A 16063-nucleotide genomic window follows, 5' to 3' on the forward strand; every position below is an offset into this window, starting at 1 on the left:
AAAGGTCATGGATGTTAGTGAGGTTGTTGAAAAAAGATGTCGCGCTTGGCATTACCTTGGGTGATATGTATGCTAAAAATATTGTGCGCTTGAGATGATGATATGTCATGCTTGGCACTGTCTTTGTTGATATGTATGCATCCTTGCAAAGCTTCCTGGTAAAGTATGCTCAAGGCTCTAGGATAGCAGATGAGAACATGGCCATCGAGGCTTCAACATCAAAGATCATGGATGCTAGTGAGGCTGTTGAAAAAAGATGTCATGGTTGGTGTTGCCTTGATCAACAGTGTATGCTAAATCTGGTGTGCTTGAGAAAGCACAAAATGTGTCTGAGAAGCTTTCTATCCGAAATTTTGTCTCTTGGAAAACATTCAGTGCAGGATACACGCAACAGGAGTAGGGCTAGCTAGAAAGCTCTTGGCTGCTTTCAGCTGGGATGCAAAGTGAGGGCGTCTCTCCAAGTGCAATCACATAATCGTGCATCAAGATGCTGATATTGGCCTAAAAATCACTCTGATATTGTTAGTCAGGGGTTGTTGCCAACAACTGCCATTCTTGGCAATGCCTTGGTCAATATGTATGCCACATGTGGTGCAAGATGTTGTCTTTTGGAACACACTGACTATAGGATACGCTTGACAAAGGCACAAGAAGCTGTCGTGCTTGGCATTGTCTTGGTCATTATGTATGCTTAATGTGGTGCACTTGAGAAAGCACAAAAAGTGCTTGAGGGGCTTCCTATCCGGAATGTCACCTCTTGGAATGAACTAAATTGTGGGATGTGTACAACAAGAGCAGCGCCAGAAACCTCTAGGCTATTTTCAGTGGATGCAAAAGCAAGTGTATCTCTCAAAATTCAGTCACCTATACTTCTGTCTTGAATGCTACGCTTACATCTTAAAGGCATGTGGCTCTAGGCAAGTGCTCAAGGAGATTCCTGTCTGGAGTGTGCACTCTTGGAATGCACTAATTGCAAGATTTTTCCCACGTGGGCAGGGGCAGAAATCTCTAGTTTGTTTTAAGCATATGCAAATTGAGGACCTCTCTACATATGTAATCACCTATGCATCCATCTTGAAGGCATGTGGCTCTAAGCAAGATGCTGATATGGGCACAAAAATTCACAATTGTATTGTTGGTCAAAGGTTGTTGAGAAAAGATGTCGTGCTTGGCACTGTCTTGGTCGATAAGTATGCAAAGCAAGGGTCTCTCTCCATATGCAACTACCTTTGCATGTACCTTGAAGGCATGTGGATCTACACAAGATGCTCATATGTGCACAAAAACTCAGAAGTATATTATGAGTTGGAGGCTATTGAAGAAAGATGTCGTGCTTGGCAGTATTGTCTTGGTCGATATGTATGTCAAATGTGGTACGCTTGAGAAAGCACAAATGTGGCTGGGGAGCTTCCTATCTGGAATGTCATCTCTTGGAATGCGTTGATTCGAGATGTGTGCAACAAGAGCAGGGCCAAAAAGCCCTAGGTTGTTTCCAATGGATGCAAAGCAAGAATCCTTCATCCACGTAGCATCAACCATCCAATGGCAAGTGCTTGCTCGCTTTTTTTATGACCTTCATCAGTCGCCTTGTCAAGACGTGCAGCTATTGAGCTATTCCTGCTCTAAACTACAGTTTCAGCCCTCTGATGTCTTTCTCATCGTAAACTGAGAAATAGGAGATCGGCTCTCACAGAAAAACCACAAGATGGGTAATCACTTCAAATCGATGCAGGATGTTGGCAAGGAAGCTCGTCAAGGCTGTTCTAAGCATATGCAAGCAGAAAGCCTTTCTCCAATGCAATCAACTACGGAAGCAAGCACCTATGCTAGCATCTTGAAAGACTTCATAATATGCTGACATGGGCAAGAGAATTTATGATGAGAGTGCTAATCAGTCACAAGCTATTCAGAAACAAGTTGTTCTTAGCAGGGATTTTTCTTATATGTATGGCAAATGTGATGCCCTTACAATGTCCACAGAAAGGCAACAAATCCACTAACAACTCTAGGGAACAAGCAATACTCGTGAAACACATCAAGCAGACTCATAAAAGCATGAGAAGTTCTCATGTCTGATCTGTCATCACTATTAAAGATAAGCCCAATGTGGCTGTTTCAAGGAAGTAGTTTGTTGTTCTCATGGGATAGCGAAGGCCTCTTTCCAATTGTCCCAATGCAATTACTCATGCTTACACATTGGAGGTGTGTAGTCTCATGAAAGACATTGACATTGGTGAGAGAATTAATGATGAGATTACTAGTCACGGGCTGTTGCAAAAAACTATCATGCTTCCTATGATCTAGAGTGTGGACTCTTGGAATGCATTAATTGTAAGATTTGTCCCACGGGGGCAGGGCCAGAAAGCTCTAATTTTTTTTCAACAGATGCAAAGCGAGGGCCTCTCTCCAGATGCAATCACCTATGCATGCATCTTGAAGGCATGTGGCTCTATGCAAGATGCCCAACATCATTGATGCAAGCAAGTGCATCAACGAGAGACATTCAACCCCACGGTGAGTAAGCATTATCATTTTCTGATTTTTGACACTGAGAACGCAGTTAATGAATGCACTGAAAATTGCACACTGCCATGGGAATGGCACGTTCCCTCGTATTATAAAAATTGGGAAGGATTGTGCAAACTCCCCCATGTAAGGAGACTTGCATGTTTTTTTTTGAAGCATGAAAATGGAACAACAAACAATAAATAACATCGACATCTTGTATGGTCACGAACGTTGATCTTGACAAAATTCTAACCCTCCTTGTGGTTTTCTGCGAGATACCCCTTTGAAGCACTACGATCGGTATCCCATTTTTGCAAAGAACGCCTCTAAACCACGACAATTGGTATCCCAAACACTCTCAGGTAAAGAAATCTAACACGCTTTGATGAAATCTCTCTCCGTGCATCATTTCCTCTCAGATAAAAATTGTCATGTTTGACAAACTTCGATATTGTTAGTAAGGGGCTGTTGAAAACAATTGCCATGCTTAGCAATGCCTTGGTTGACATGTATGCCAGATGTGGTGCTCCTGTGCGGGATGTCGTCTTTTGGAACGCACTGATTGCAGGGTATGCCCAACAATGGCCCGGGCCAGCAAGGTCTGGGCTTTTTTTAGCACATGTAAAGCGAGCGCCTTCCTCCAACCTTTCTCCAACCGTTTGTGCTTGGCAATGCCTGGGTTTATACATATGCTAAATGTGGTGCACTTCATAAAGCACAAAAGGAGATTGAGGAGCTTCCTATTCCCACTCTTGTCTCTTGGACTGCATTGATTGCAGGATACATGCAAAAGAAGCAAGGATAGAAAGCTCTCAGCTTTTTCATCGGATCCAAAGCGAGGGCCTCTCTCCAAATGCAATCACATACGCATTCATCTACAAGGCATGTGTCTATACGCAAGATGTCTATATGGGCTTAAAAATTCACTCCAATGTTGTTAGTCATGGGTTGCTTCATAAAACTGTTGTGCCTGGCAATGCCTTGGTTGATATGCATGCCAAATGTGGTGCTCTTGTGCGGGATGTCGTCTTTTGAAATGCACTCATTGCAAGATATGCTCGACAACGGCTGGGCCAGGAAGCTATGGGTTGTTTTGAATAGGTGTGAAGTGAGGGCCTTCTCCAGATGCTATCACCTACGTGTGCATCTTGCAGGCATATGGCTCTATGCAAGAGGCTCTCTAAAAGAGATGGCATGCTTGGAACTGCCTTTATTGATACGTACGCCAAATGTGGGACACTTTCACTAGGGATTTCTCATAATATTTGCGTGCTTGGCAATGGCTTGGTTGGTACGTATGCTGAATGTGGTGCACTTCAGAAAGCACAAAACGTGCGTGAGGAGCTTCATGTCCCAAATGCCGTCTCTTTGAGTGCATTGACTGCGGTAATATATGCCAACTGTGGGACACTTCAGCAAAAAATTGTCGTGCTTGGCAAACTCTGGTATTGTTAGTGTAAGGGGTTGTTGTAAACAATTGCCATGCTTGGCAATGCCTTGATCGATACGTATGCCAAATGTGGTGCTCTTTTGTGGGATGTCGTCTTTTGGAACACAATGATTGCAGGGTATGTCCAACAATGGCCAGGCCAGCAAGGTCTAGGCTTTTTTCAACACATGCAAAGCGAGGGCCTTCCTCCAACCTTTCTCCAGACGCTATCACCAACGTGTCCATCTTGCAAGCATGTGGCTCTATGCAATTGCTCTCGAAAGATGGCATGCTAGGCATTGTCTTGGTCGATATGCATGCCAAATGTGGGACACTTCAGCAAGGATTGTTTCAAAAAATTGTCGGTCTTAGCAATGCATTGAATGGAAGATACGCAAAACAGGAGCACGGACAAAAAGCTCTCGGCTGTTTCCAGCGGATCTGAAGCGAGGGCCTATTTCCAAGTGCAATCACATATGCGTGCATCTTGAAGGCATTTATCTGTACAAAAGATGCCGATGTGGGCCTCTCTCCATACGTGTCCTCATTGCAGGCATGTGTCTCTATGCAAGAGGCTGATATGCGCACGAAAAATCAGCTTCATTATTGTTGTTTAGAGGCTGTTGAAAAAAGATGTCATGCTTGGCACAATCTTGGTCGCCACGTGTGTTGCGCTTCAAAAAAGTGATGGTTTCTCACCAGCCAAAGACTTGGAGTGCTTTTATATCGAGTTATGCCAAGCAAGGGGAGGTGAGGAAGCTCTGAAATTAATTTCAAAGATGCAATATGACATGGGCATGTTCTTCCTGAACATTTTGTCCGATTTTAATCAAATACGAAAGGAAATCCTTTCCTCTCTTCAAATGCATTCAAATGCATATGAACAAATTGGATGCAAATTGACGTTTTTCACTAAACAAAGTCTCTCGGAGTGCTCTTATAAGAGGGTAAAGGGCTCCATATTGCAATGGTCCTCTACCACTGTAAAAGAGCCCTCTCGGCTCTTCCATACCAAAGCTTGGTGACACAGCTTCAGGCTTTGCAATGTTCACTCCGCCTCAAGTATCATCTTTGTTCAGAGCAGTGCGGTGATACGGAAGGTTAAATACAATTTACGTGCATTGATGATAATCGCATGGTGAGTAAGCATTATCATTTTTTGATTTTTGACATTGAGAACGTAGTTAATGAACGTGTTGAAAATTGCATGTTGCCGTGGGAATGGCACGTTCCCTCATATTATAAAAATTGGGGAGGATTGTGCAAACTTCCCCATGCAAGGAGACTTGCATGTTTTTTTTTGAAACATAAAAATGGAACAACAAACAATTAATAACATTGACATCGTCTATGATTACAAACATTGATCTTGACAAAACTCTAACCCTATTTGTGGTTTTTTGCGAGGTACATTTCTGAAACACTATGATCGGTATTGCAAACACACTCTCAGGTAAAAACATATAACACGCTTTGATAAAAGAACTCTCTCTCTCTCTCTCTCTCTCTCTCTCTCTGCTTCATATTAATGTCTCACCTCCTAATTAATAAATATCATAATTAATAGCATCAAATAATAGAATTTGTCAATTTTTTTCATTGAAGAAATGTTAAAGTGGCATATACAAATGACAAGAATTCATACAATAGAGCGAGATTGATCAAGAATTGATACAATCTAGAATCTAAAAACATATTTAGTCATATCAACATTGAGACATGAAGATCAACGTATTGTCAAAATATGATTATGTCAACTCAAGGTAATAGGATTTGTGGAAAACAAAGCACACGCTCTCTCTCTCTCTCTCTCTCTCTCTCTCTCTCTCTCTCTCTCTCTCTCTCTCTCTCTCTCTCTCTCTCTCTCTCTCTCTCTCTCTCTCTCTCAGCATTTCTCTTGTAGGTTCTTATTTTCTCTTACCCTTGGACCCACTTCATTTCAATACAAATACGGCTAACAAAGCACTCTAGTTGTGTTCAGAAGGTTGCACAATGTGAAGTGAAAGGCTCAACAGCCGATGTCGTTTCATGAGAAGTTTGAACTAATATGCCTTCTGGAGATGGTGTGAACTAAAAAAGAGGAGCAATGTTGCACCTTTCACCTCATAGCATCTTTTATTTTGAAGGATTTATAGCATCTCTCCTCAAAGATTTCGCCAAGAACTCTATGACCTCGCATCACAAATAAGATTTTGCATTAAAAGGTGTGGATGTGAAAATTTGCACATTATAATAAAAACGGATGAAGATGTCCCAATCAGAGACAACATCCCGCTCAGGAAGCTCGTCAAATACTTGTTGCACCATGACAAGTGCACCGCACTTGACATACATACTAACCAACATGTTCCTCAAGTATGTGTTTGTTTCAAGTAACCCACTATCGCGAATACCAGCATGAATCCTACTCCCTTGGTACAAATCCTTCTTCTCAGCATAGTCTTTAAGTGAGCTTACAAAGAAATACTTGTTTCTTGGACCTGCCCTTATTGGGCATATCCTACAATCAGAGACGACATCGCACATAGGAATCTCGTCAAAGACTTTTTGCACCTTAACATGTGCACCGACCAACATGTTCCCCAAGTGTGTGTTCTTTTCACTATCGCAAATATTAGCACGAATTTTACTGCCTTGGTACAAATACTTCTTCTAAGCACAGTCTTTAATAAGTGATCTCACAACAGAAATACTCTTTTCTTGGCCCTACCCCTGTTGGGCATATCCTACAATCAGAGACAAAATCCCGCACAAGAAGCTCGACAAAGACTTGTTGCATCATGACAGGTGCACCACACTTGACATACATATTGACCAACATGTTCCCCAAGTATGCATTCTTTTCAAGTAACCCACTATCACGAATATCAACATGAATCCTACTACCTTGGTACATATCCTTCTTCTCAGCACAATCTTTAAATGAGCTCACAAAAGAGATACTCGTTTCCTAGCCCTGCCCTTGTTGGGCATATTGTGCAATCAGAGACGACACCTCGTAACAGATGCAGTGCACTTGACATACATACTGACCAACATGTTCCCCAAGTATGCGTTCTTCTCAAGTAATTCATTATTGTGAATATCAGCATGGATTTTACTACCTTGGTACATATCCTTCTTCTCAGCATAGTCTTTAAGTAATCTCACAAAAGAAATACTCGTTTCTTGGCCCTGCCCTTGTTGGGGATATCATGTAATCGGAGAACATCCTGCACAAAGAGCTCGTTAAAGACTTGTTGTGCCATGCCAGGTGCACCGCACTTGACATACATTCTGACCAAAATGTTCCCCAATCATGCGTTCTTTAACGGTAAGCTCTCTCATGACATTTTTTTTTGATACCCCCTAACTAAGAGTATCAACGTGAATTTTTATGCCCATAGAAGCATCTTGCGTAGAGCCACATGCCTTCAAGATGCACGAATATGTGATTGCATCAGAAGAGAGGCCCTCACTTTGCATCTGCTAAAAATACCCTAGGGATTTCTGGACCTGCTTCTATTGCGCAATCAGTGCACTCCAAGAGAGGACATACCGGACAGGAAGCTCCTCAAGCACTTTCTATGCTTTCTGAAGTGCACCACATTTGGCATACATATCGACCAAGGCATTGCCAAACATGATATTTTTTTGCAACAACCCCGAACTAACAATATTAGAGTAAATTTTTGAAGTGCACCACATTTAGCATACATATTGACTAAGGCAGTGCCAAGAGACCCTCATTTCACATCTGCTGAAAACAGACGAGAGCTTTGTGCCCTACCCCTCTGGGGAAAATCCTATAACTAGTGCATTCCAAGAGTCCATACTCTCCTCAAGCGCTTTTTGTGCTCTTTGAATTGCACCACATTTAGCAGACATGTCAGCCAAGGCATTGCCAAGCACATCTTTTTTCAGCAGCCATAGCATGAATTTTTATGCTCATATCAGCATCTCGCGTAGAGCCACATGCCCTCAAGATGCACTCATATGTGATTGCATTTAGAGAGGCCCCCTCGCTTTGCATTTGTTGAAAACATCCTAAAGCTTTCTGGCTTGCTCCCATTGCACGTATCCCGAAATCAATGTACTCTAAAAGACAACATTAGACAACAGCCCCCTAACTAACAATATCAAAATGAATTTTTAAGCCCATATCAGCATCTTGCATAGAGTCACATGCCTTCAAGATGCATGCGTAGGGGATTGCATAGGGATAGAGGCCCTCACCTTTGCATTTGTTGAAATCAGCCTAGAGCTTTGTGTTGTGTGTATCCCGCAATCAGTGCACATTGTTCTGAATAGTAAGCTCCTCTAGCCTTTGTACTTTCTGAAGTGCCCTACATTTGACATTCATATCAACAAAGGCAGTGCCAAGCACGATTTCTCTTTTCAATAGCATCTTTTCATAGAGCCACATGCCTTCAAGATGCACGTGTAGGTGATAGCCTTTAGAGAAAGGCCCTCGCTTCCCATCTACTGAAAACAACCCAAAGCTTGTTAAGGACTTGGTGCGCTCAGAAAAGTCCACCACGCTTGACATACATACTAACTAACGTGTTGGCTAAGTATGTGTTTTTTTCAAGGAACACACTATCACAAATATCAACATGTATCCTGCTGCCTTGGTACAAATCCTTGGTCTTAGCACAATCTTTAAGTGAGCTCACAAAAGAAAGACCCATCTCTTCCTCTCCATGTTTGCTTGTGTAGTGGATATTGCTCTACCCTATGAAAAACAAAACTAGTGCTGCATAGAGAGAATGGAGTGTGTGTGTGTGTGTGTGTAAGTGTTAAGAGTTCTTTATGAAGTACATCACATCTAGCATACATGTCAACCAAGGCAGTGCCAAGTACAATGTTTCTTTTCTAAAACCCTTGGCTAGAAATATCATCCTGAATTCCTTTGCCCACATCAACATCTTGCCTAATGCCACATGCCTTCAAGATACAAGGGTACGCGATTGCATTTGGACAGTTTCTCTCTCTTTGCACTACTAAAAACAGTCCAGAGCTTCTTGGCCCTACCTCTGTTGGGCATATTCCACCATCAGTGCATTCCAATAGATTACATTCAAGACAGCAAGCACTTTTTGTGCTTTATGAAGTACAACATCTTTGGCATACATGTCGACCAAGGCAGTGCCAAGCATGAAATTTTCTATTAACAACCCTTGAATAACAATATCGTCGCTCATGAACTCTTTTGTTGATACCAACATCTTGCATGATGCTAGATGCCTTCAAGCTGCACGTGTAGGTGCTTGCTTTTCTCTCTTTGCATTTGTTGAAAACGGTCCATAGCTACCTGGCCCTGCATACCTTCGAGATGCACATGTAGGTGATTTCATATGGACAAAGGCCATCACTTTGCACCTGCTAAAAACAGCCTAGAGCTTTTCGTCTATGCTCCTCTTCTAGGGTATTTTGCAATCAGGGCATTCAAAGAGACGTCGTTTCAAACAATAAGCTCCTTGAGATGCTTTTGAAGTGCACCACATTTTGCATACATATCGAGCAGTGCCAAGCACAACAGCTCATCAAGGACTCGTTGCGCTTGGACAAGTACACCATGCTTGACATACATACTGACTAACGTGCTGGCTAAGTATGTCAAGTAACACACTATCGCAAATGTATCATGCTGCATTGGTAAGATTTGTGGCCCTGTTCCTATTGGGCATATCCCGCAATCAATGCACTCCAAGAGATGATGTTCCGGACAGGAAGCTCCTCAAAACACTTTTTGTGCTTTTTGAAGTGCACCACATTTGGCATACATATCGACCACACACAGGTGATGGTGATGGCAGAAGGACTGTAGCTTATGTGATTGCATCAGGAGAGGTCCTTATTTTGCATCCATTGAAAACAACCTAGAGCTTTCTAACCTTGCTCCTGTTGTGTGTGGAATTGCATCAGGAGAGGTCCTTGCTTTGCATCCGCTGAAAACAGCCTAGAGCTTTTTGGCCCTGCTCCTATTGTGTGTATCCCACAATCAATGCACTCCAAGAGACGACGTTCCAAACAAGAAGCTTCTCAAGCACTAGCTTTTTTGGCATGATCCTGTTGTGTTGGAATTAGGGTTGCAGGAAAACACACACAACTTTGAGAAGACGAAGGAAGCTAAGGCACACAACAAAGAGTGTATTACTTATTGTGCAATGGAAAGATTAGATAGCCCTAGAGTGATGGGCGTATATACAATGCACGTGGTAAAAAGCCTCCTTGCGAGGGAAAAAATGCCCCGATGGTCATAAGTGTGTTCACACACATCACTACCACATGTATATGGTAACAAATCCCCCCTGGGAGTGATGCAATGAGTGAGAGTTGGTGCACAAAGTATAGGGAAGTGCCATGCCCTGAGGACATGATCAGAACACAAAGGAGAGTAAGCCCAAAGATTTGTGGAAAGCTTCTAACTTCTCATGAGACAATGCCTTTGTGAAAAGATCTGCACGATTGTCCTGTGTTGGCACATAAGACAAGTTGATCTCTCATGTTGAGAGCCTCTCCCTGACATAGTGGTAATGCACCTCAATGTGCTTTGTGAAAGCATGAAAAGTGGGTTCCTTGCAACTGCCAATGGGCTCTGATTGTCATGTAGATAGTGTTGGCAGTGTCCTCTCTGTAAAGTGTGAGCTTTGTCCTAAGGTGTGAGTCAAGGAGAGGAGAGTGGATTTATCCCACATACTGTGGAGCAAGGCTGTAGGGCTACTTAAAGCTCATTTCTTGAATCAATAAACAACAACTTCATTTTGCACTACATGCTTGTCTATGGTGAGCTTGTGCTAAGCTAAGTCAATACTCAAGATTGTGTTTATGAGTCCAAGCTAATCTATCTTGGAACCTAATTCACTTGAGTGATAAGCTTGCTTACACACACTCACACACTTGCACCATGTTTCTCTTTCATCCACCCTAGCTAGCTCGATCCAAAATCCTAACATTTGGTATCAGAGCCATGGTGTACTAGCTAGGATGTCCTTGGCACACCCAAGAGGCCACTACCCTCCATGGCTAGGTAGACTTAATTAGGGAGAAGATTAGCATCATTTGAATTGCATTTTAGATTGCCCTTTTTTGCATCAATTTTTGCATCATTTGACCTTTCAATTAAACTCATTAAACTCGTTTTCTTTTTGTATTAGTCACCTCATCTCGAAGCTCTCCTCGCAAGCTTTCCATAGAGCCTGCAAGCACTCAAATCAGAGCTCAAGAACCCACCCCCTAAAACTCTTCCCCAATCTTGCCTAAAAATAGGTGTGTATGTGTGGTTTTGTGTGGGAAAGAGCCTGCCAATTTTAGCTTAATACCTTGATTTTCGGAGGATTCTTCACAACCAAGCCTTTGGGCTTGTTGGTTAGCTCAAATTGGGAAAGCTGTTCTTGGCTTCGTGGGGTCCAAGGTTCAACTTGAAATGGGCAAGCCCGACGGACTTGAAGAGGCGCATCAAACACGCCTTTTTTAAGCTAGGCGGGTCCGCTGGAGAATATTCCCACGCGCGCGTGCCTGTCTTCTTCTGCCGACTGCACGGCGCGCTGCCCGTTGCATGCGCTTGTGCCCGGAGATGCCCGCGCCTGCCTAGTGTGCCCCCGTCTGCCCGGCTTACCCGACCATGTAAGAGGTCTATCCCGCGGCACTGCCTCAAGGGCTTCAAGCTCGCTTTGAGCGTTGGTTCCCACAACCGTGAGCACCGAGATAAGCCCGCCCTTGTTGGGCCCCCCTTCCCACACTTGCTGAGGCCCGCCCTTGACAAACCTTGGAACTCATTCCCACGGTACTGCTCCTGTGCAAGCCTGCATAAGCCTCCGAGCACCTCCAAAAGGCCCAAAGCCCCAAGCTCATTACAAGGTGTTGTTCCCACTCAGTGGCCAGCTGCCTCGAACCTCCAAAGACCCCTTTAAGGGCTTGCTCCCACGAAGCTGTAGCAAAGACCTTGCCAAGCTTCAAGAGCTTCCCCAAGGCAAATAAACCAAAGTTTTCAAGGCCTTCCAAAAGACATTCAAAGGCGGATATTGTCGCGCTTCAAAAGGCATCTCCAGGCCAAATACGCCAAGGTAAAACAAAGCTGTGAAGGGTGACTTCACCTCGAGTGAAGAGGTACTTCACATTTTATTAAGAAGACATTAAAATTGGAATCTTGCAGCCAAGCACAACACTTTCTTGCAATGTATGTAATTATATTTGTCTACATGGATGACATTGGGTGGTTTTGTAATGGGATAGAAATTGGCATTGGAGAGTCTCCAAATCGCTAAAATCTCTCCATGTGTGAAGAATTTGTGACAAATTGTATGAGAAATTCCGCATGCTTGGGCTCTCGGAGTATAACCAAGATGGAAGAGAGCATTAATTTTTGCATAAACCTTTTCATAGGATATTTTCACATATTGTTGCATGTCATTATGACGCATGGAATAAAGCTTGATTGTACCACAAAAAAAGGGGGACAGAAGTACTCATTCGAGGGGAGGATACGAACTCAGACCATGAAGCAGTTGAAAGCAACAACAGAAGCAACGAAGGCAAGAGACCTGACAGAGGACCAACTCACGTAGTAGAAGACAAAAAGGACGAAGACGAAGGTAGCATTTGGGAAGACCCATTTTGAAGATGCAGACTCTCTACTTGTAGGGGAGGATTTTTTTCCTGTGTGGATACCAGCTTATCATCCTGTGTGGACATCACCATCCTTTGTGGATATTTCTTGTGTGGATTTTACCATCCTGTGTGGATATCACCATCCTTTGTGGAATTTATTTTCCTGTGTGGATATCACCATCCTATGTGGATTTTGTTAGCATGTGTGGATCGTGCATCTTCAGTATCTTGTCTTAGTCCAAACCTCAAGGGGAGGATTGTAAAGTGTGAGCTTTGTCCTAAGGTGTGAGTCAAGGAGAGGAGAGTGGATTTATCCCACATACTGTGGAGCAAGGCTGTAGAGCTACTTAAAGCTCATTTCTTGAATCAATAAACAACAACTTCATTTTGCACTACATGCTTGTCTATGGTCAGTTTATGCTAAGCTAAGTCAATACTCAAGATTGTGTTTATGAGTCCAAGCTAATCTATCTTGAAACCTAATTCACTTGAGTGATAAGCTTGCTTACACACACTCACACACTTGCACCATGTTTCTCTTTCATCCACCCTAGCTAGCTCTATCCAAAATCCTAACACTCTCCAACACCCAAATCAGCCATAAGGCGTCTGAGCCATACACACTCAATCGTAGCTATGAAGACTGCCATGTACTCACTCTCGCAACTGGAAGTTTCTTCTTGCTCAACCATGATATGCATGAGCTGCCAAGCATGAAACAAAAACCACTTGTGGACACTCATGTGTCAAAACAACCAGCCCAACGTGAGTCCAAAAAAGCATGTAAATCTGGCGGCAACGATCTCCCCCTTGGGATAAAACAAGACAAGATGTACAGTGCCACTCAAGTAGCAAAAAATCCTCTTGACATCCTGCCAATGCTTAAACCCTGGGCTATGCATGAATCTGCTGACCTGTGAGACTGCAAACTAATTATTCACCCTCGTGTTGCATACATACATGAGGTAGCCAACATCAATTTGGTAAAGAGTGACATCGAAAGAATCATTAGCATCATGAAGACTCAATTTCAAACCTGTTTCCATGGGAGTGGCAATAGGTTTGCAATCCTTAAGTCCAAACTTACATAGCAATGTCTCTATGTAACTTCTGTGACAGAAGGCAATACCACCATCATTCTGCTTAAACTACATACCCAAGTAATGATGTAACAACCCCAAATCTTTCATCTTGAAAGTAGCATGCAAATCAGCCTTAAATTCAACAATATGACTCTCATTTGGTCTAGTGATTAGCAAATCATCTACATAGAGAACTACAATGAGAAGTACATCACCTCACACTTTACATACAATGTGTTTTTTGTTGGACTGTCACAAAAGCCTCGTTTGACCAATGAGTGTCAACCTTCTCATACCAAGCACGAGGAGATTGCTTTAATCCATACAAAGCTTTCTTACATTTGCACACTTTAACCTCTTGTACTTTCTTGACTAAACCGCGAGGCTGTGTTACATAAACTTCCTCAAATATGTCACCAATCAAGAAAGTAGTAACAATGTCTGACTGATGTACATCCCAACCAAAATGAGTTGCCAATGCACATAGAAAATGCACAGTAGTAATACGACAAGTGGGATCAAAAATCTCTTCATAATCTCTGCATTTTTGTTGTGCATAACTTTGCAACAAGTTGAGCCTTATTAGCGATCACTCTCCCCATTCGACTTGCGTTTCAACTTGTAAACCCACTTTGTACCAATGGCCTTTTTGCTAGGAGGCAAATCACATACAGTCCATGTGTCATTTTCTATAACTGCATCATATTCAGATTGCATGGCAACCATCCAATTTTCTAAATTCTGTGCTTCATCAAAAGACAAAGGTTCCTCAACATCATGCAAAAGCATAACAATCTGATGCATAAGATGCATGGCAAGAACCTAAACGAGTACCACTAGACAAAGGTGCATCCAATTTATTGTCACGCAAAGTATGCACCAACCATTTAGGCATACCTCTAGCTTGCTCATTCTCAGGCCTTTCCTCATCAGGTACATCATGTACATCTACATCAACAATAGGCTGATCTGTAACATTTTTAGAAACCCCCATAGGTTGTACATTTGCCTCATTGGAATTTACATTCGAACTTCCACCACTTAAAAGAGGCAACAAAGTGTCATAAATGTCATGTGAGCGTATATTACTATCTCTAATACATGACAGCAAGGGCTAAACAGAATCTTCCACAAACACAGCATCCCGTGAGACCAAGATACACTTTGTTTGCGGATGATACAACCTGTAACCTTTGCTTTCAACACCGTAGCCAACAAAAATACATTTGACAGCCTTATCATCCAATTTCTTGTGCTACGTTTGTGGCACCAAAGCATATAAAAGCACGCATGTGCTCAATATAAGGCTTTCTATCATGTCAGGCTTCATATGGAGTCATAGATTGCAAAGCTTTTGTAGGACACCTGTTTAGTACATAAGTGGCACACATGATGGCCTCAAGCCAAAACAAATGTGGCAAAGCTTGACTCTTGACCATACATCGTGCCATTTCCATAAGTGACCTATTTTTCCTCTCAAAAACACCATTTTGTTGAGGCGTATCAGGCACTATACATTGGTGTTTAATCCCACGACCACCCACAGAAATGCATTAAACTCATGAGACATATACTTCCTGAACTGGATAAGAGGCATTGTTGGCACAAGTGACTGAATTCCCATGAGGGACATCCTCGAGAGAGGTAAAAAGGTCACGATGAGAGGTAATGTGCTTTGCACCACCACTATCAAAGTACACTTGAGCATCTGCAACAACTGACAAACATGCATCATGGACATTAGGATCATAAGTGCACTCTACACTAAAAGCCCATTCTGCACTAAAAGTGCATTCTGCATCAACATTAGCATCAAAGTCCCCTTTCACAGAAGAATCAACAATAACTACATTTGTAGTGGAACCAACCTCTTTCTTCTTAGCCTCTTTGGAATTCAACTTAGGACACTGCTTGATCAAATGATCATTAAGCTTTACAAAATGGAAACACACCTTCTTTTTGCCCTTATCACCAGAATTCCAAGACGAATTGTTGCCAGCAGAAGCATTAGAAACATGTGATTTACCACTCATAGAAGAACTATGAGAAGTGGCTACATTGTTGTTACCACCTTTTCTTTGAGCAACAATAAAGGCCTATTCAACTGCACGCTGTCTAGTCCTATTTTTTTCTGGAAAGTGACTCTTGCAACAATAATGTGCATAATGCATCAAACTTGACAACTTTAGGATTTCCTTGGGTCATAAGTCTCCAAGTACTAGCAAAAGTCTGGTAAGAATTTGGCAAAGCATCAAGAACAATCTGCACAAGGGAACTGTCAGAAATGACTTCACCTGCAGAAATAAGTTGCTCATTGATATCCTTGACACCAACAAGGAAAGTGTCCATGTCATCTTCTTTATGCATAATATTTGATTCCAGCTCTTTACGCAACAATGCAATTTTTGCCTCTTTGCGACTTGCATAAAGACCAGTTAGAATATCCCAAGCC

General features: G+C 42.5%; 1 protein-coding gene across 1 annotated transcript; it reads left to right on the top strand.

Annotated features, from left to right (window-relative positions):
- Positions 1-1859: 1859 nt before the first annotated feature.
- LOC147458277 (pentatricopeptide repeat-containing protein At2g34400-like) lies at positions 1860-4382 on the top strand. The gene is made up of 4 exons (XM_086513418.1): positions 1860-1984; positions 3288-3455; positions 3663-3953; positions 4076-4382. The coding sequence occupies exons 1-4, from the start codon at positions 1860-1862 to the stop codon at positions 4380-4382; spliced, it is 891 nt and encodes a 296-aa protein (XP_086369544.1).
- Positions 4383-16063: the final 11681 nt, after the last annotated feature.

Source organism: Adiantum capillus-veneris, chromosome 5, assembly GCF_014529385.1.
Source record: "Adiantum capillus-veneris isolate H3 chromosome 5, ASM1452938v2, whole genome shotgun sequence".
Taxonomy (NCBI): domain Eukaryota; kingdom Viridiplantae; phylum Streptophyta; class Polypodiopsida; order Polypodiales; family Pteridaceae; genus Adiantum; species Adiantum capillus-veneris.

What these genes read in the sequence shown, in the direction of transcription:
- LOC147458277 (XM_086513418.1), top strand. Translation starts at nt 1,860, where the DNA reads ATGGGCAAGAGAATTTATGATGAGAGTGCTAATCAGTCACAAGCTATT. An exon ending in CTTACAATGTCCACAGAAAG is followed by an intron (nt 1,985 to 3,287) that starts GCAACAAATCCA and finishes CATTGATTGCAG; the next exon opens with GATACATGCAAAAGAAGCAA. An exon ending in GTCGTGCTTGGCAAACTCTG is followed by an intron (nt 3,954 to 4,075) that starts GTATTGTTAGTG and finishes CAATGATTGCAG; the next exon opens with GGTATGTCCAACAATGGCCA.